At 36.1% G+C, this 22,075-nt stretch overlaps 1 protein-coding gene across 4 annotated transcripts in view; it reads left to right on the top strand.

The window, feature by feature from the left end:
* Positions 1–22,075, top strand: part of Ctnna2 (catenin alpha 2) — a 1,084,017-nt gene that overhangs the window by 1,044,355 nt on the left and 17,587 nt on the right. For 3 of the 4 annotated variants that reach the window (XM_032906324.1, XM_032906321.1, XM_032906323.1), the window contains 2 exons: positions 2,720–2,854; positions 15,517–15,660. In XM_032906324.1, coding sequence (XP_032762215.1) covers positions 2,720–2,854; positions 15,517–15,660 — 279 coding nt within the window. The remainder of the gene's footprint in view (positions 1–2,719; positions 2,855–15,516; positions 15,661–22,075) is intronic. The other variant, XM_032906322.1, reaches the window with a different exon arrangement.

Below are 22,075 nucleotides of genomic sequence, written 5' to 3' on the forward strand. Positions count from 1 at the left end.
CAGGTTTCAGAATTTTAAACTGAGTTTCTTTATAGAAATTTATAAATATCTTAGAGAGCTCACCTAAGAGAAAGGAGAATACAAAGGACCCACCTGGAACATACAGCAAAGACAACCACCAACTGGAGAGCAAAAGATGGAGTTGTGTCTGCAAATATTTGTAGGCACTCGGCTAGGTGGCAACATGAGAGTTGGAGGAATGATTTTGTAAGACTTCTCAAAAGTATTTTGGTTCTGCCCCGCCAGAGTCAAAATTAAATGAAGTTTGAATGGCTTTTCCATTACAATATTCAGGATCCATCTTTGAACGTATCTTACATACATTTAGGTGTGTAAAGTTCTGTAGTCCCAGGTTTGAGTCCTGTTTTTGTTTTTATAATTTTGGATCTTAATAACTAAATTGTTGGCAGCATGATATGAGGCACTTCTCAAACCAGTTCTGATAGTAAACGTACTATGAATACATATACTCCTACACACGCATGCACAAACATACAGGGAAAGAAGAAAGAGGGACAGAGAGGGAATTCTGTACTTACTTATAGATTTGGAGGTAGAACATTTGAATGCTAGTAACCACGATTTTTGAAGTAAACATATAAAAAATTATTTCCATATCTTTATGATATGTTTACAGGTATTATCTATGAAATACCTGGAAATTGTGTTAGGGTTTGCTCTAAACAGAGGTTTCTTTTTTAGATATAGAGGGTTTATTGAAAATTTTATTGGTCTTTTCTGTCCTTTAAAAATATGGTTTAACTGATTCTGTTTAAATAATACAGCAGAATATTACCAAAGACTGGATTGGTTGCTTTCATTTTGCCGGAAAATATTTTTATGAAGATTTGAGATATGCATGCAATATAAATGCTTTACGGACCACTGCATTTTTAATTACTGTTCCATTGAGATAGAACTCTTGGTTTAATTTGCTGCAAGGTATTTGTATTGAAAGCTTTGTCAGCCCTCTGGGGAGATATCATTTTAAAGTTAATTCCTTCCAGTATATGGGTCTCAGGAGTAGGATAAATATTACAGTATTAAGTACTTGTAGAAAACCAAAAACAGACTCTGTGGGATGCTTCCTTGATGAAAGCATTTAGTGAAAATGTATCACAATAGTAGGTATTATATATGAAAGTAAATCTACTTATTTATTTATTTAATGAAGTGGTTATGTTATAAAAACAGTTTCATGGTGTTGTTGAAAACATTTCCATCCCAAAGCATATAACAAAATGTAAGTCAGTCTTTCTAACATATTCTTCCCCGTGTTATTTTTTTAACAGGTGGTAAGGATTGAACATCGTGTGTGTGCGCATGTGCGTGAGTGGGTGCATGCGCATGCGTGCGTGCGTGCGTGCGTGCGTGCGTGCATGCGTGCGTGCGTGCATGTGTGTGTGTGTTTATCTTTACAAATACTAAACTGTGCCAGTACAATGATCTGAAAGCGCCTTAAGTTGACCATTTGGTAGCAACAAAACTACTCAACAGCCATTGGCTAGAAGCCTCAGAGATACTGGAAATATTTAAAGAGCTTGGTAGCTAAGATTTGTGTGCATTTGATGGATAACTACCTACCTAAATTACAATGCAAACTAATTTCCCAAGAGAATGGCTCTGGTTGAAGGGCTCCCTTGCTATACTTATAGGGTTATTTCAACTAGTGTCAAATATAGCCCATCAGATCCTCCTTTTCCTACAAGGGCCACAATCTCATTTGAGAGCTTCATGTTTGAAGAGTTTAGTATATTGCTAAAATTTTTGATAAGCAGGGAAAAATCTGTAAAATATACAGACTTAGTGAGTTGGAGTACTCCCTAGAAAACAAAAATAAACAGATATTCTGTCCAACTGATTGAATTGAACCCCCTGCCCCGTGATTAAGAACCAATTGTCAAAGTGTTGGATTTCTGGCTTCCATTCCTTAATATTTGTGAAAAGAGTCATAGAATAGTAATTGTCTTATGATTTCCAAAGATAGCTAACAAAATAGTCTAGTGTAATACAGATATCCTAATAAGACTTTTGCAATCTTTACTAGCCCCCTCCTTTTCCATTTTAAAAGATTAATTTGTTACTTACAATTTTTCAAAATTTTATACTTGACTCTAATGCATTTTGATATATCACTTTTCCAACCTTTCACATTGTCCCATGTACCCTGTAACTAACTCTTCTTCTCATATTTATGTCCTCTTCCTCCGGTACTTATCGTTATTGCATATATATATATATATATATATATATATATATATATATATATATATATATATCCTACTGGCTCCAATTAATCTTATTAGTCTTACCCATATTACACGGTTCTAGGCTGACTATTGCCACATGGACAACTACCAGGGGGCTTGTCAGTCCAGAAATCTGACTCTCCTTCTCTCAGAAGCCCTGGACTCTGTAGTTCCTCAACTAGAGGTAGGGCCTTGTAAACCCTTCCCAAACTCATGCTTGAATGTTTACTCTTGTGGTACTGTGCATGTCTCTGCCAAGCAACCAAAGCAATGGAGGCTTCATGGGTAAAAGTCTTTCCAAAGTGGAGCTAGCCACTTGATACCATTGAGTTTGGCATTTTTCTAGTGCATCATAGAAAAGTGGAGTTAAATGAATGTAATTAAGGATGTGACACCAAAGCCTTTTAAACCGTAAGTGTTGGAAGCTGAAGAGCACTTCCTAATTGATACCACTTTTTTTTGTTTTATAGTGTCCTGATTCAGCATGTAAGCAGGATTTATTAGCCTACCTTCAGCGGATTGCCTTGTATTGCCATCAGCTTAACATCTGCAGCAAAGTGAAGGCTGAAGTTCAGAATCTGGGAGGAGAACTCATTGTGTCAGGGGTAAGCTGGGATTTTGGCTTCACAATGTCAAGTTCCTACTGCTGTATTTCTAAGGCAAGCATTCTTGGCAACAGTACTCCTGCAAACACCAAATGACAGTGATTCACAGCTTAAAAAAATGTTATCTCCATTATTCCAGACCTCACAATAGCTCACAAAGAGCAATTTGATTTTCCAATTACCCTATGTTTATACTAGCCTTGTAAAATCTCCATTCTTCACAAGAAAACTAATTTCATAGTCTGGAAACTCATTGCCAAGCTGTGACTATTCTAATTATTGGGGGCTATTGCATATTTACTCATTGTGAGTCAGCTTCCCCATTGTTAGTGCTGGTAATTTCCATGCTCTATTGAGGAGCCAGCCTCTCTAAATGTGGACTAGGTTCACATGTTAGAGATGATGAGATACTTATCAGGTTCCAATGCATACTAGGTTATCAGCAACCCTTGACTGAATTGTTTGAATGTGATACAGGTTGATGTGCTGTTGCCAAAACCGTCCATAGTTACCAAACACTATGATATAGATTCTTCGATAGACCACTGTAATATTTCCCTTTTCATAAAAATATAATTATCTAAACCATTTCCATCAAAGTATAGAAGTAAGAAGTTCAAGGACTGCTTAGAAGAATTGGGATTTCTTGGCAAGATTCCAAATGTTTGTGTTGAGGTTCTTCACCTTGGCTTCTTCTTCTCCTTCATCCCCTTTCTCTCGACACAAAGTGCGATTTATTTTAATGATTTGTAAGTTCCAACGTGTGACCATGCCACCTTTAGTTCTTTTCCCAGCTACCTATGATGCAGCCACTGTACCTGCAGGATGAGCAGGAACTTATCCCTACCAACATGATGAATATGAGCAAATATTGAAGTCCTTCTGAAATCATTTCTGTTGTCTTGGAGAGTCAACACTGTGTTGTCTGGTAAATCTGTGTGTATAATTATAAATCTTCCTCAATCCGGAGTGTTTCTGATCTCATGTGGCTTGACTTGCTGGAAACATAGCTGGGGAAAGAGCTGGTCTGGTTGGCATGGAGGTCCCATCTGGAAAGTTCGTTCCCTGCAGTCCTACCTTTGAGCTCAGTCAGTTGGCTATTTTGTGCCTCTTCCCAAAGCACAGTCACCTCTTTGCATTTCCAAAATGATCCTGCCTCAACATTCTTCCACAACCAAGAGCTACCTGTCTTGCAGTGTGTCCTTCTGTCTATCTGGTGATGATCAATTCTCTCTCACTAAGAAGTGATCAAAACATTGCATCTCCCTTGCTTCCTTTTATCTTCCGCCTTGACGGTACAGTTTTCCATACCACTCTGCTTCTGTGTCCATTTGTCCATAGCACCTGTGAAACTGAGTGCTTTTTGTTCCGCTTGCCTCATGTGCTTCCATTTGTTACTTTTCAAATCTTATGATTGCCATGGATGCTCAGCGTATCCTTGTGGATCTCAGACTCCATCAACCTCATCTGGGCAAATATTTTCCCTGGCAGAGCAGCTGTCCATCACCTTCTCAGTACCCATTGTCTGTCACTGCCTCCAGAGCTTCATTTCCATTGTCCTTTTGTTATGTAGATGTAGTCCAAACCATCATGGCTTTGAATCACTGGCACTGTTGGCATTTGCGGAGGTGTTTGAGATGGAGAACACCTTCAAGAAGCCTGTTTCCTTCCTTGAGTCTTACCAGCAAAGTTCATAAGTCCTTGCATGGGAGAAGGCTTCTTATAGAGGAATGCTATGATAACTATGATAATCCAGAATCAAGTGCATTATGAACATTGGCTGTCATGCTGCTCAGTTACGGTCCTGCTTAGGGCCACCTCATGGTTTTTATTTTCAAGCTTGACTGCTGTGTGATGCCACATCTGCATCTGTAGCCTGCTGTTTTTCCCACTTCTGCTTTCATATGAGTCCTCATCCTTTTCTCACTTGTAGCCACAGTGGAGAGAAGTTCAAAAAGCAATATACATATTGTGCAAAATAGCCACAAATGACTGCCTTCAATGTTCACAAAGTCAAGGATATGAGACCCCATACACAGAGATTTTCAATTATTTTGCCAAGAAAATTATGCCAGTGCTGTCTGCCATGTTTACTTTGTTCTCCAATGGGACACAGTTGCTACCTTTTTCAGGAGATGTCATTGTACTTTCACATATAATCAAAAAGAATATTTGAAGTGTCTTACTTGTTTCCCATGCACACGGAGTTCATCAATGTGGCTTCTTCTTTGAAATATGTGAGCATAACCAGGAAGTCAAAATTTCTGTCAAATGGATAGAGACTTGGATAGATTATCTGCAGTTGCCAAAGAAAAAGTAATTTCAGTTTGAAAACATGAGTCATGTTTTATGCGTCCACATAGGTTAAAATAAACATACACATTTGTATCATATCAGCATACTGATTTTGATGTGATTCTATACCAATAACCTGGAACTGGGCTGTTTTACTATATCTGATTTTGAGTTTAAATGTTGGAGAAGAAAAACTCAACTAATCATGAAAAAAATGGGTATTAAAAACTCTGAGTCATGACAGAAATTATAGGAATGAGGTAGTCTAAGATGTACATCTTCGGAGATCCATCCTTACAGCTACTGTCTAAAATGCACTCGTTCTCTGGCTGCTGATCTGCTTTCTAGGTTGGCTTATACAATTCTGAGCAGCCTTAGGTTGGCTTATATAATTCTGAACAACCTAATGGAACAGTTTTAATTAAATTTCAAGGTAGTGGATGCATTACAAGCCAATCAATTCAACACAGTTATAAATATTTCACATTTTTTTAAATCAACAGAATGGTAAAAATATCCAAAAAAGAAATGGATTTAAGAGATTAGCTGGTTTGAGTATGAGCTGGCCTTGCTTAATTTAGTATTGTCTAAATTTTTATGTCAGTTTTGAGGAAAGAAATAAAAGATAAAAGGGAAGAAAGAGCATAAAGCAAGAAAAAAGGGGAGGGAAGGAGAAATTTTATCACAATGTTATATAATAGTTTAGTATAGGTAAAGATCTGTTAAGTGTGACAGCATTGTATCATCATGGGAGGAAAGTTGAGCAAACATATTGTTGTCCTTTTGAAGTGGATGTGTGTATGGTGGAATGTATCTGTTGTGCAGGTATGCATGTGGGTATTTATATACACATGTGTGCATATCCTTGTTGATAGAGGTCAGCATTGGGTGTCTTTCTGCAGACATTCTCTATATTTATTGAGATAGTGTTTTTCAGTGAAGACTGAAGCACATTGATTTGGCTAGGCTTGGTGGCCCACCAATGAGCTTCAGAAATTTGCCTGTGTTTATGGGCTATGGTGCTGTTATACACACAAGCGGTAAGTTAGTCTTTCCACATGGTACTGGAGATAGAACTCAGGTCTCCTTGCTTGTAAGGAAGTCTCTTCGACTTACTGAGTCAACTCTCCGAACCTCTGAGGCAAAGTTGTAAAAAATGCAAATGTTATTTTGATTATTGTTCTAAACAGAAATAGATTCTTCCCTTATATAATACATCTCAACCATTATTTCTGCTCCCCCTACTTCTCCTAACCACTTTCTACCTCCCCTATCCCCTAAATTCACTCCCCCTCCATTTCCTTTACAGAAAAGAGCAGGCATCCAAGAAGCAGCAAATAGGACAAAACAGGATACAATAATACAAGGCACAATCTCTTCTGTGGGAAACGGACAAGGCAACTCAGTAGGAGAAAGAGAGTCTCAAGAGCAGTCGAAGGGGTCAGAGATATACTTGCTCTCCCTGTTAGGAATCTCACAAAATCTCTAGCAGTCATAATATAAATTCAGAGGACCTGGTGCGGACTCTGCAGGCCCTGTGCTTGTCTCTTCAGTTTCTGTGAACCCACATGGAGCACTGCTTAGCTATTTTGTTAGGCCATATAAACTTATTTATTGGGGAATTTTGTAAAATATATTTTGATCATATTCACCAAGTTCTTCCCCTAACACCTTACATATCTGTGCTTGAACTTGTCATCCAAAAGAGAAAAGAGAAAAAGCAACAAGCCAGCCAGTTGCGGGGCGTGCCTGTAATACCATCACTTGGGAGACAGAGGCAGTGGACCTCTGTGAATTTGAAGCTAGCCTCATCTGCAGAGTGAGTTCCACGACAGCTAGAACTACACAGAGAAATCTTGTTTTAACAAAACAAAACAACAAAAAACTTATTTTAAAAGATATATAATTTTACATGTAAAATTTATATTATATTTATGGACGTGAAAGCCTTCATGTATGCCTGCACACCTCTTGTTTGCCTGGTGCTTGTGGAGAGTAGAAGACATTATCTGATCCAATAGTACTGGAGTTACAGTTGTGAGCCACCATGTGCGTACTGAGGATTTAACCTAAGTGTTCTAAACTGCTAAGCCATCTCCCCAGACCTTAGGACCTTAGGTCCTTCCTTCCTTCCTTCCTTCCTTCCTTCCTTCCTTCCTTCCTTCCTTCCTTCCTTCCTTCCTTCCTTCCTTCCCTCCTATTCCCCTTCTATCTCTTTCTCTGCCTTTCTGTTTCCCCCTCTTTCTCCTCCCTACCACCCTCCCTCCCTCCCTCCCACCTTTCCCTCTTTCTTTCTTCTTTTTTTTAATAGCCCACTGATTCCACTCTGTGTCGTACATGCATGGGTATGTAGCCATCCACTGTAGCTTAGTCAACCTACCAGAAGCTACTCCCTCAACTCCCTTAAACAAAATTCCCCCACCCGCAGAAACCTCTGCATATCAGCAGTTAGAGGTGGGGCTCTTGCTGTGACTTGTCCTCCATGCTGGAAGGTTGTCTAGTTTGATCTTGTACAGCTAAGCACAGAGGAAGAGTTGATGAATGCAGCCGTCCTGACGGGTTCATAAGATGCACTTTCACTATCAATATGACCCCGAGCCTTGAGAGAAGGTGATGACATAGATGTTTCATTTGGAGTTGATCATTCCACTGATAGTTTTTTTTCTCTTCTCTTTGATCAACTGTGAGATTATGTGTTAAAGCATAGTCCAAGGAAAGTTCTCTGATGAGGTGTGAGAGCTGCATTCATCTATAGGTATAGAGAGCAAGGAAACATTTGCAAGCTATTATTGTGGGTAGGATGGTGGTATGTATGCCAAGCAAATACTGGAAGTCAGAGGTCAATTTCGTAGAGTTACTTCTCTCCACTGACCTTTAAGTGTTCTCTCTATTGACCTTTAAGTGGGTTCTGGGGATCGAACTCAGTTCATCCAACTTGTGTGGTAAGCATGTTTTCCTACCAACCATCTTACTTGCCTAGTTTCCAGTCATTCTTACTGTGCAAATTTTAAATTATACATTTAAAAAATCCAGGTTGTGCAAGTTGAAGATGAGTACTCATGGTGATCTATGAATAATATTTGTGTAATACTTTTAAACTAATAATTTAAAAATCAATCCCAACAATAGCATGTACATAAAGATGCATATATGTCTATATACACATATACAAAGAAAAAACATACATGCATTATATTTACCCTTTGTTTTCTGAATGTGCAAGACTCTAATTTCTGGTATATATGTTATAATCTAAAAGAAGTATAAAACAATTAAAAAGACTATTAAAAATGTACATATATAAATATATATAATATATATACATATATATATATATATATATATCTCACATACATATATAGTCTAATTGTCTAGATAGTCTATAGACCAGTTGAGATAGATATACTTTAAGTATCTTCTTTCTGGGAGTTTTAAAAAAATCTTTGATTCTAGCTATAGTCAACTCTTGATTATTTCCAGTGATCAAATCATACAGTAATTGGGGGGGGGGAGTCTAAATTGCTAGCTATTTCCACATGGAGTTAGAATACATTTCTGTATTTCTTTTGAACCAAATAATATACATCTAAGAAATTCATAGCAATTCAAAACATTTTTATTCTGATCTTCTTGCCAGTGGGTCATTAGGTATTCAGGCTTAAAGGACCTACCTTTTTGAACCACTAACCATCTTTTGTCCATATCTAGACAGTGAGATACTTCCAGATAATAAATCTGGATTAGGCAGTGTGTTCTGTGCAACAGTAAGAAAATAAAATAGATATTTATCAGCTACAAAATGGAAACAATTTTTAGGACACATTTTATTGGTAAGGTGAGTTGCCACAAGATGTAAATTTTCCTTCTAAAGTCTCACCTCTGATGTGTTATGATGGCAAACTGCACTGCGTACTTACATTCTGATTTTCCATTCTACTTTATACTCACATTTATCACACTACATTCAACATATTAGTTTTTAACAAATTCTCTAGAAAAAAATAAACTTTTTCAGTAAAAATATTCTCCCAAGGTATTAAAATGATGTATAACCTGTTCGAGCTTATGTTTTTGAAAAAATAGGAAATTAGATTATTAATAGAAAAGTAAAAATTCTTCTTAGGTGTTGGGTGTTATAGAGATCTGTGGTATTAGTTGTCCAGTATACTGTCTATCTAAACTCAAGCAGCCTTAAGCTAAGGGTTATGGCACACTGATCCAATAAAAGCAGTGATTCTTCAGTTATATACTCTGTGATGACAGTTTTCAAGTTACCAATAGACTCAGTTCTATTTGTTCTCATTTGCTTCTCTGTCACTGTGATAAAATACCATGGTCTAAAGCAGCATGAGAGAGGGTCTGTATTGTTAGGGGTGGCTTTTCAACAGGGTTTGGGAAGAAAGAACAGGAAGTGGTGTGAGGTGACCCTCCAAGCTCCTACCACTAATTGTAGCAAGGTTTCTCCTGATAAAGGTTCTAGAATTTCTCCAAACTGTGCTATCAACTGGGATGAAGCGTTCAATTACTATTAGGGACATTTTTCATTGAAATCACTATACTGCCTATTGAAAGAAATTATTCACTGATAGAATGAAACTAGTGGGGTTGGTCATCCTGAATTGTTTTCTATACACACAAGGACTATTTGTCAATGTACTCTTTTGAAAAGAAGAAACAGACAGTCTCTGTCAAAAAGGCAGGACATGAGCCAAGTAGAATGACCTACTTTACATGGATGTGTTTATGACTGAGCTATATTTACTGTCCTCACCATACTGAGTAGCATCATCTAAACATGAACAGGGTCAATCACTCAATTTTAGTTTAGTTTGAGGAATGTTATTTGCTTTATTTTCTTTTGTTGGGATTAAAATACCTTGACAAAAGCAATTTAAAATTAAAACATTTATTATTCATCATATGTTAAGAGTACAGATCATCATGTAGGGAAAATCAGGGCAATAGGAGCTTGAATACGCTGATGACTGTACACTAGGGAAGCAGAGAATAGAGGATCCTGCCCACTTTCTCCAGTTAATGCCATGATGCTTCCCCTGCCCTGAGTGTGGTTCCATACATAATTAAATTTTCCCAATGACATACCCAGAGGTCCATCTCCCAGGCAATTTTACATTTTATCAAGTTGACAATTAATGGCAATTATTACAAAGGGCTTATTGTCTATAATATTGAAAAGGGTTAATGATTTTAAACAGAATATATTGGTCCCTGAGTTATCAGCATCACCACTTATTCCTTTAAGTATTAGACATTTATTGAGTTCTGAGAACCTCTAGTTAAAAGAAGGAAAGCAAATAATTAGCACTTTAATCTATGATCAATTAATGCTACAGATTTCAGGTGATATTCTGAGAATTATGCAACAACAAGTTAGTAATACTTTGTAAAAGAAACTTAAAAACTGTATTTGGAGTTAGCTGAATTAAAGCAGATAATTGTCTATATTGTGCAGCATTCGTGAAATGGAGAAAAACCTCTGTAGTAGTAAAGCCTTATAAAATAGTAATATAAGAAATATTCTAAACCTGAGGACTGTTAACGTGTGATAGTTCTTTTGTTAAAGTGGTGTCCCGCCATCTTCATTACTGCAAATATAAAAAAGGAATAATTTTATGTAGGATTTAAGAATGTAGCTAAATGATATAGCATTTGCTTTGGTGTTTAGTAAACAAAATGTTTAAAATAATGCTTAGATAAGCATTGTGAAGGGAACTGTTTGGGCAATTTTGAATATGTCAGAGTAGTTTCATTTGTACTTACTCCCTGACCATGAAACAAATAACAGAGGTCAAAGTATTCATTGAGTAAAGTACGTAGAAATACAGCGTTGGCTTACTGGTTCTCCTGTATTATAGGATTTATCAGTGTTAGCCACAGTTAAATTGATTTATATTCATAACTAGTCTGTACTTCATTTGTTAATTTATAGTAGTTCCCCCTCTCATTTCTACTTTGATTTGCCCCCCCAAACTTCTAGGGTGAATCAAAGATATCGAAGGAAACATAAAATATTTTTTAAATACTATAAATATTAAATAGATAAAACAGAGAGTCACTATTAACACACATATTAAAAATGACCTGGAGATTTCATTGTTTATTTTGTGTATATTTTCTGTTATTGAAAGTGCCCGGGGTTGGGGATTTAGCTCAGTGGTAGAGCGCTTGCCTAACAAGCACAAGGCCCTGAGTTTGGTCCTCAGCTCCAAAAAAAAAAAAAAAAAAAAAAAAAAAAAAATGTGCCCAAGAACACAGTAGTGTCAACAGGAGGGGCTCTTTTCAGTACTAGATGTACCCAAGCTCTGAAATCTGTACTTTTCTAAGCAGCATCAGTATTTGTGCAAGTTCTCATGTTATGGAGTTGAAATTTCTCCTGGGATGCCTCATTATAGTAGAAAGTTTATGTAGGTTCTGATGATCAAGACGACTGCTGCTAGTGATAGATATGAGCCGGCAGTTGGGATGGCTCTCATATGGAGCATGCATCAGTGGAATCCTACCTTCCACTGACAGACTAACAATCAGGAACCTAACGAACTGCATTTATTTCTTATCTAAATGGGATAGTTTCTGGTTTCTTGAATTTAGCATCTATTGATACTCTCACTCTTTTACCATGTGAATATATAAGGGACACTATGTATTGAATCGAGTCATCCCAAACTTCTTAGTCTCTACTACCAAATAATTACTGTGGAAGATACTTTCTATTGTGTTTTTATTAGTCTACATATTCTATTTCTTTTCCTACATAGTTTCTCAGCTTTTGGGGTGTTTGGAATTCTTTTGTTAGAATGGCCTGGCTTCTTCTGATGGTTACTTCTGTGTCTCCCCTGTTCTCTTTTCTTTTTACTGCATTTTGAAAATAAAAGTATGTTTTACTGTTGTCTATATTCTGTCCCTATAGATTATTTTGTCAAGTGCTTTTAACAGCCTATTTAAATGATTTATGAATTATGGCTTTGATCGCAGCCCTTAGAAGAGAAATATGTGACACATTATGGTCCATGTATCTTCCTAAATAGGAAAGGCTTCTGGATGGGCTATATGGACTTTTCCTATTTCAGATTGTCTGAACTGCTTCAAAACACAGCATCTTAACTCCAATCTTGAAAAATTACTTTCCTTTTAGGCAATAAATGTATTTCAAATCTTTCATCTTAATCCTATTTTCTAGAAGACAAGCTTTCTTAATTAAGACATTAAATCTTTCATCTTCAATAGTGTGTCTTGTTTTATTATTTTTCTTTGAATACCTTCATCTGTGCAGATGCCTTGTGACAATGAAGTTGATTGGAACTATGGTTAGATATTCTGTCAATTCTGTATGACCTGTGTCTTAACCTTGTTCATCTGCTTTCTTTGGGAAATCTATTTTGCCACTGGGAGTGACTAACTTGGAGATGTTCCAGTCTGGCTCATATGTAAAGGAGTATCTAACTATTCTTTTCTGCTCTATTTTCTAGACATAATATAGTACCACAAAACAAACCATTATGCCTTTACATAGGAACTGATTCAATCATGCTTCTGTGATAGTTGAGACTTATCTTCTTGAGGTAATTTTCTTTAATAATAACACTGTGGTCAACTTGTGTGGACCTGGCCTTGTTGTTTTCCACGTTCAATTAGTTTGTGTAGGCATCTGTAGATCATTCTTTTACAATACCCCTATCATTCCAGTGGTCTCTTTTCAGGCTCCTGTGTTAGAAATTAAATTGGATTCATTAATGCAAAGAAATTAAAGCCATCCTATATGTCTTTGGTCAGATGAACGCAGCAATCATAATGACAGAAATTCTGGTCTTGCATCTTATGGTCTTACCTTGAAGAGGTTTCTCATCCATTTAGTTTAATATCATGGAAACTATGCAACAAATTCTTAGTTGAACTTCAGTTTAGATTGTATGAACATTATCAAAGGTCTAGACCCTTGGATTGCATCCTGCATCAAAACAAGTTATCTTTTCTGTCTAATTTCATCACTACAGGCATTTTCACATTCAGTCACACAAAATTCACCTGAAACGTCAGCACAGTTTATTAATGCGCATCTTTTTGATGCAGCCTAGTTTTGCATTGGGTTCCTGAAGACATTTTTCATTTTCAAATTAGCAATAGACAGCCAATAAGAAATACTTACAGTTTATAGTCTAAATTCCATATGTTCTGTTTCCATATTTAAAAACCCCTTAGCTCAATTTTTGTTCTTTTACTGTAACTTTAAGTGTAAAATTGTAAATTCTTTATTGGGTAGCCAAAAATCTTAAGGTGTTTATTGGAAAATGGGCAATTGCATCATTAATCTTTATGACCTTTACATATTTAAAACGTGAGATGATTCAAGTTTCTAAGATTTCATAATCATCTCTGAAAATAACAGCCATAATTGACTATGTTTTCTACAATACAAAAAAGTCAGACAATGCTTATTATCTAATACCAATGGCACATCATTACAAGTTATTAAAAGTAGCTAAGCCAAGTAATCAATGATTCAATATGTAAAAACTAAGGGAAAACTTCATAGATAGTTTCAAGATGCTATTGTATGCTGAATTTGAATTTATTCACAGAATTATATAAAGTGGAAATACATCAATACATCAAGGAAAATACATGTAGAGTAGCCTTGCTTTCTCTAATTCATGGAGACTTCTTTATATGAACTTGATAAATTTTTCTTTGGTGTCATCTTGAATTTTATAAAGACATTTTTTAAAATGTATCCAACACTAATTTTGAAGCTGGGGATGTTGCTAACTCTATCATTAATTTGAATTTAGTAACTTCCTGGCAGCTTTGCATAATTTTATATTGCAAAGTATATATATATATATATATATATATATATATATATATATATATATATATATATATATATCTGATAAACAAAAGAATTGGAAATTGAAATACCCTGATTTAAAAATCGACGATTTGGTAGTTTGTTTGTCTGTATATACAAATAAGCTTTGGTAATCTAAAAGTTATTTTGAATTGTACTGTCTGCTAGCATATTTTCTGTGCAGAGTTTTGCTTTTCATGTATTTCCCTAGAACAGTGGTTCTCAACATTTTTAGTGCTGCAACCCCTTAATACAGTTCTTCATGTTGCAGTGACCCACAATCATAAAATTATTTGGTTGGGACTTCGTAACTCTGGTCTTGCTACTGTTATGAATTGTGATGTAAATATCAGTTATGCAGCAGATCTGATATGTGGCCCCTAGAGGATCTGTGATCAACAACTTTAGAACTACTGCCCTGGACAGAAGCAACACTGGCTTCTATTTTAAGCAGAAACTGGTCTTCAGTACCACATATTTTCTTTAAATAGTTCCTACTTCATAACTTGTATTTCACATTTCTGTATTTCTAAGCTATACCTTGATAAAATTATAGCTCTCTTACACATTACTGCATCTTGACTGAGATAAAACTGGCAGATATTAACATTCTGCCCATAAGACAGAATTGTCTACTTCAAGAATATTTGGCCAGGCAGTTTTCTGAGTCACCTGGATTTCACATCCTGTAGGCAGGATCTTACCAGGAAATTTGGGAAGTATAAGAGTTTTTACCTTTGATTTTCCTGTAGTTTTGAAAGTGGACTTTATAGGCCCAGTGAAGATACATAATATAATTGATACCAATGGAAAACGATGACCAAACAGCAAGAAAAAAATATTTAAAAAATTTAATAATGAATCCTAAAGTTAGAAATGAACATTGATTATTGGCTTATCTCTTCAATTGTGCCATTTATACAACCCACCATTGGGTTCCAAAATCAATAGTAAAAACTTGCTGTTATAACAATAATGAATGCTCCATAATGAATGAGGTAAGTATCCCTTTCATACCACATGCTGGGTTATGTATACAGGTGAAGACCTTGGCCAGGCTTACACAGCAAGACACCGGAGGCTCTAAGCAAGGTACCTGGAATACCCACATTTTGTTCCAGGGTTTAAGAGATACAACACACCCTTGCTTTCTCTCTTGGCAGTGTTCAACACTTTAAATTGAGGAGTCATTCCTTCTGAGCCCATTTAACTATCCCTGACAGTGCTGGGCATAAAAGGGTGCTTCTTCATCCTTCTCACATATGGTGCCTTTATCTGTTGCATACCTAAAGAGGAATCTGATTGACCTGGCTGCTTAATATCAAAAATGCCAGAACATATCTCTTTCAGCACCTAAGTCCTTCATAACCTCTTTCTCCTAGGTAATTCCCAGTTGTTCCCTCCTCCACTTCCCCAATTCCCTCCCAAGTAGGATACGGGATTTTTTTTTTTCTCTTGCTCTCTCTCTCACTTTCTCTTTTCTGTATCTCTCGGAAATCAGACAGGAGTTCAGAGCACTTTCACTACCTTTTATGAGGTAGATTGTGATGTCATAGATGGGGGCAGGGCTAGTCAACTTTCTACCCACCTCCCAACCTGTGCTGAGGGAGCTCCAATCGGGAGTGGAAGCAGTGACTCCTCCATGGTAAGTAACTTCACTTTATAATCTAATATCTCTTGCTGTAATTATCAATCTGAAGACGGGTGGGGTGGGCTAGAATTCCAGACTTGCCATGATCATATGCAAGCTAAAAGCTCTGTACTTAATTGACTTTGGGCGAAGGCCAAATTTGTTTTTGACAAGAACTAGGAATCTCAGAGCAGAGGTTAACTTCAACTGTGATCCAGACTTGAGAAGCATACATGGTGTTGTCATTGTTTTTCAGTCTTTCATTGCACTGGGCCTAAAAGTGACCTCAAGTGTGAAATGTGTAGAGTCCATTCTACCATCTCTGTGTATTCCCTGAAGACAGCTTGTCAAGTTTGTTTTTTTTTTTTTAAGAAAATTTCAGGGTTATGAAATGTCCTTTATTGTCATTGGCCTTTAGATGTACTTATTGAGCACTTTTAAAATCACAAGGATAAAAAGTAAAGAAACTGAATTTTCAGCATGCTTGATTTAGATGTAAGAAAATGAAAGCTACCTTATGCCCTGACAAAAGTGATTTTATAAATGAAAAAGGTCACCACTTTTGCAAGTTTAGAGCTTGCCATTTTTAAGGGGTCACAACCAAATATATTGTTTTTATATACTACTGTTGCTGTTAAGTGTTGTAACATCACTGTCTTATGGGGTTACTTGGTGGCTAAGATGTGTGGAAAGCTATCATTCTTTGATTTTCTGATGCTGATAAGCTCCTTATATGCCTTACTATTTAGAGAGAAAAGATGAAGAGGAGCGAACCTTTCTCTGGCTTCCTTCCTTGCTCTCTCCTGGGTACTTATTAAAATGCTGGAGCTGGAGGCTTTTGTCTGAGAGGGCAAAGGGGCTTTCCAAATGCACTACACCGTTTAAGAGATGTGGAAGGACTAGGATGGATGTTTTTTCCTTTCCTTTCTTTTTTAGTGAACATCAGAACATGAAGGCCTCTTGGAATGAGATGAACACATTTAGATATGGATTATAAAATATACGAAGAGACTATCATTTATGTTTTTCAAATTATAGAGCCTTAGTTAGGCATTTATTCTTACAATCGGTGGTGACAAAATGGGGACAGTTCAACTGGATATCACTTTTTGTTTTGCTTTGTTTTATGAAACAAGGTCTCATAGATCTCAGGGTGAGCTCCACAGTGTTATATAGCTAAGAATAACCTTGGATTTCTGATTCTCTACCTTCCGAGTGCTGTGATTATAGATGTACACAATCATACCAAGTTTTTTTTGTGGTGCTGAGGATTGATCCCAGGTCCTTGTGCGTCCTTAACAAGCACTCTACCACTGAGCCATAACCACAACCTTAAGAAGACTTAGTTCTCACTAATAGTTTCTCTGTTTTGTGTAGAACCTATGCTATCCTATAACAAATTTGCAGCCCTTTATATTTTAGTAAGCACTAAACTCTTTTCATACATCAGAACATGAAGGCCTCTTGGAATGAGATGGACACGTTTAGATATGGATTATAAAATATACGAAGAGGCTATCATTCATGTTTTTTCAAATTATATGGCTTGGTGTTTCTAGAGTTATTTTCTTTTTTAGATGTCAAGTCTAAAGCATTGACAATAGTTTTAGACCTTTTAGACGTGGTGAAGAAAACTAGGGTCATCTTAGCCACCAGGAAGATTTGGGTGGTAATCCCAAGCAGTTAAGCTTATGCTATGCAGATGAGAGAGAATGCTAAAGTCTTAAAGGTTTACTTATCTCCATCAAATCTCTCAGTAAAAGCATCATACCCCTAAATCCCAGGTAGGGGCAGTGTTTCTGTGTTAGAAAAATGGGATGTATACTCATAGTTCAAGTTGTTAATGTCTTTTATCAACCCTTCACACAGCTGCCAGGTAAGAAATGGCAATATTTTCCAAACTATTGGAACACAATCATCTTTAAACTTCGTGAGTTGGGAGTGGTTGTGTTGTACGCTTGTGCAATCTCAGAGAGTCTCTCATGGAATGTGTCATGCATGCACCTGTTGTTTTTCATGTGCATGTTCCATCTATAGTGATGTTTAGTGTTCATGTATTTTATATTAATTAAAATTATAGTTTTTAAATACACACCCATGATATATTCTAAAGAAATTAGTGTATTATAACAGGAGTTATATTTGATGAAGATCTGTCATTGATGTATTGATTCTTTTCCTGTCTTTGACTGGTTAGGGTTATAGAAAGTCAGTGATAAAGATTTTGGGGATATCTGCTTTATATGTATAAAGTAGGTAAATGGTCTATAAATCATGCAGTTTCATGTATATATACTCAAAAATTCTGTATTTTTATGATTTTTTGAACTAATGGTAGCCCACGTGAAGATTGAATAGTTGACAAAATAGTTTTTATATTGGACATATATCTAATTCTTAAAAAGTTTATTCAAAAATAGGTTTTAAAATATACTGTCCATCTGGTGTAGTATTTCTGGTTAATACTATATATAAATAGTTCATGTTCTTTGACATGTAACCGTCACTTTAGTAACTTGTTCTCTACAACACACTTAGTTCTGAGTGAATTGAAATGGAGGAAAAATAGTAGCATGCTAGTGGCTGTGATGCTTTGAAACAGTGGTTTGTTTAGAAGTTAACACGTTTATGTTTTTAGAATTGCAAATTTGTTTGGTGCTAAAATATACATATCTACTAAATGCTACGTAGAAATTATCTCATTGAACTCTGCAAAGTTCACGATTACTTATGCAATATTTTAGGACAAAAACTTGTTGTGGATAAGTATTGATGAGTAGAGAATTGGAAATTATGAGCTGTATAGGAGATAAAATTACTCCTTACTAGAAACTTGGGGAATGTCCAACTATGGGTAATTCTAAAAACTTGCCAAGTGACAACTTGGAAGCTAACAAAGTAAGTGCTTAAGCAACTAAAAATATTCCTATGAGCTCCTAAGATAAGGACCTAACTTAGTTTATTCAGTAAAAGTATTTTTGTTTCCTAATGTTCAAGAATTTACTATCTCAGGAACTAACTACCTTTACAGTGTAAACTTTTTTGAGAAGAACAAACTCAGAATCAAGTGTTATGGAATGACTTTGTAAGAAGTGGCAGTTTTAGTAGTCTTGGAAGGGCATTGTAGAATTGCAATGATGTACAGTACATGAGTATTCCAGAGAAGAAGGTAGGACTTCAAGAGAAAAAACAAACAAACAACATCAATGGACTTCAGGGTATGCTGTATTCAGATGTGTTTTATATCAAAATTAAAGTCACTACTTTTAATGTATGTCTTGTATTTTTACTGAATCATTCCTGACTTAATTGTATGTTTAGTTTATAACATACTCCACTAAGAGAAATTAAGAAGCCCACAATTGTCTTCTATGAAGATAAAACTAGATAGCCAGTTACATAGTTACAGAATGTCATGTGGCCATGCCCAGCCACAATTGTGGAAGACAGTTGAGGGAAAGGGTGAGCCCCAACACTAATAGGATCTCTGGTAAGAATAAAGGGGAATTTTTTCTGGTGCTATCCTTGGCAGGTGTAGACGTGTAAGATGGTGATGGGAAGTCCCCAGGCCAATGAGGCTCTGTACTGAGGATTGCTTTGTAAGATAAAAAGAAGCATTTTATGTATGATGCAAGAATCATGTCAGATTCTCTGGCCTAGAGAAGCCACAACTGATAAAGTTTAAATACTAAGTAAAAGTGGGTGTCACTGTGTAATCTCTTCCTTAATACTCTTAGAAAGAGATTATTGATTTAGGTATGATTTACACAAATGGACAAACAACTTAGCCCAAAGCCCCAGTGGTGTGGATTCACTGATGCTTTGCAGTGTGCAATCTGCCTCATTTTCTTGTCATCTAAATTTGTTGAAGATACTATTTTGACCTTTCTAACAGACTCGATTTCCATGAATAGAACTCTCCTGCAGCCTCGCCCCTCTCCCAGATTTTCAGGGCTTTGTAACTAAATAAGGACTTGGCTCACACCAATTCTGTGAAATGCTTTTTACTTTCCTTTCTTAATGTGACATCAAAATTACCTTTCAGATGTTTATTATCTCAGGAAATCATTTCCCCCCCACAGGCTAAACATGACTATGTGAGAACACTGAAGTTTACTGATGAAAAGCGGCTTTCCAAAGCCAAAAATAAATCGTTAGTACTAATTGTTCAATACAAAGTTCAAATGGAACTTGAATTATTTTTCAAAGACATTATACCTCATTAGAGGAGATAGTGATACGGGAACTACTTGTTCCAAAATTAGTTGACATTGTTCTTTTTCATCAGATCTAAGCAACCATCCTTCTAAATTATTCTAGAAATAATCAGATCTGTAAATTAGCACATACTGAATATGTATATGATGCCTATTAGAGGTAGTATGGATACATAGATGAAATTATCATGGAAGACAGATACCTAAAAGAAGTAACACTAATACATTATAATAACCTCCCTGAAAGAAGTATAATAACAAGGTAATTTGAACATTGATGGAAAAAGGACAATGGAGTATGTGTGTATGTATATATACATACATACATACATATATACACATATATGCATGTATATATGTGTATGTATAAATTACACACATATACATATATGTACATATATGTATTCTTTGCATATATATGTATACATATGTGTGTATACTTTACATATATAAAATTGCTATAAAATACAAATTTTCAAGGAAGAAGAGAAAGTATAATATCTCAGAAGAGAAAACAGTAGAAAAAACATACTATTCTTGTATATGTCCATTTTAGGCTAACTGGACCAAATGTCAAAGAAACGTAGAAAGTTTTTACTACTTCTGTTATTCAACCAATGTCCCTTTATTCATTTTAGTGACCAGAACATCTGCATGAAAAAATCTCAGCTTTGGAGTAGGATGAGGCTATGAAAATGCAGAACCTGGGCAAAACTGCAGAGTTCTTGAATAAAGATGATAGAGTAGGATCTTAGAATATCTAATTAACTACCTACTTCTTAATGCATGCCAGGTGATTCACTTTCACACCTCTGTTTCAAAATCTGCAAAGTAACACACTGACTCATCTTTCTGTTCTTGGAAGAAGTTTCAGATCAAGAAAATTGCACATCAGGAGAATTAAGTATTTAGGGAAACTGGGAGTTAAAGGTAACTTTATTAGTTAAGGTTTCATTGCTGCAGCTAAATGCCTTGAAAGACCAATTCACCATTATATTGGTTCATCCATGATCACTTGACTCTGTTTCAGGGCCCAGGTTGAGGTAGAGGATGATGGCAGCCGGAAGCAGGTACCAAAGTCTGCTCACCTTAAAAGACAGCCACTCCCACAAGCCCCCAGCCTGGGGGTTGACTTTTGTTATAGGCCTATCTTCCTACTGCTTGTCACTTTCCCAATAATACCACCATATTATAAATCCATCAAGGAAGCAATCCACCAACTATGTCATTGCATTTAGGATTCTGATCATTTTTCCAAAATCTGGCAGTTAACCCACTGAGTCATGAACCAGAGGGGGACATTTCACATTCAAACTGAAGCAGTAATACATGACTATTCCATGAATATTCATTTAATCTCTGGCTAAGCATTAAAAAACAATTACAAGAATGATGGTCAGTAATCTAAAGATTTAGTAAGTCTTAACCTTAAAGGAAGAATGTGGAACTGTAGAGATCTGAGAGATGCTCTTGCATTTTTTCTCATGTCTCAACATGAAAAGTTAATGAAGAAAAAAATTAAGTGGCTCTCTATCTTCAATGCTGTGCAAGATGTGTATATTTATGTGGGTGTTTGAGGTGGGAAAGGAAGAGGATAATACTATTGAGAAGAAATAGAAGAAAAGGAAAAATTCAGAGAAATATTCATTTCTAGAACATTATCGACAGAACTGTATTCCCATCTTAACTAGGGTGAAAATGTGCATTTATGCTGCTGAAATGAAACCCGGAAGGTCTATATTAAGATATTAGTTCATAACTATATTTTGAATCAACAATCAACTAGAAGTGTTAAATATTTTCTCTATTTTCTTGTCATGAATAATAGCTGTTACCCTACATTGATCAGTCTGTGAAGTAATCTAGAGAAGTGCACCAATACAGGAAGAAGAGCTATGAGAGAAACTCCACATTTTTCATCCTCCCAAAAAGGCTACAGCCTTTTGATGGCATAGATGTCCATTTGTTCCTTTTCATTATGTCTGCCCCAGTCAAGCTTTTGCGCATTTCCAGAGCTGAGCAACCATCCCTGGGCTCTGCTTCATAAAGATGGTACATCTTTGGAGGTTTGGAGGAGTCAGAGAGGTAGTGCATGAACTCAGGGACAACAATGACTCCAATAAAAGAGGAAAGAATTGTTTTGCACATTTAATACCACAGACACAAAACATTAGCTATTCACGTAGGAGATGCTCATATTTTTGTTCCTCCCA

Source organism: Rattus rattus, chromosome 6, assembly GCF_011064425.1.
Source record: "Rattus rattus isolate New Zealand chromosome 6, Rrattus_CSIRO_v1, whole genome shotgun sequence".
In the NCBI taxonomy this organism is placed as follows: domain Eukaryota; kingdom Metazoa; phylum Chordata; class Mammalia; order Rodentia; family Muridae; genus Rattus; species Rattus rattus.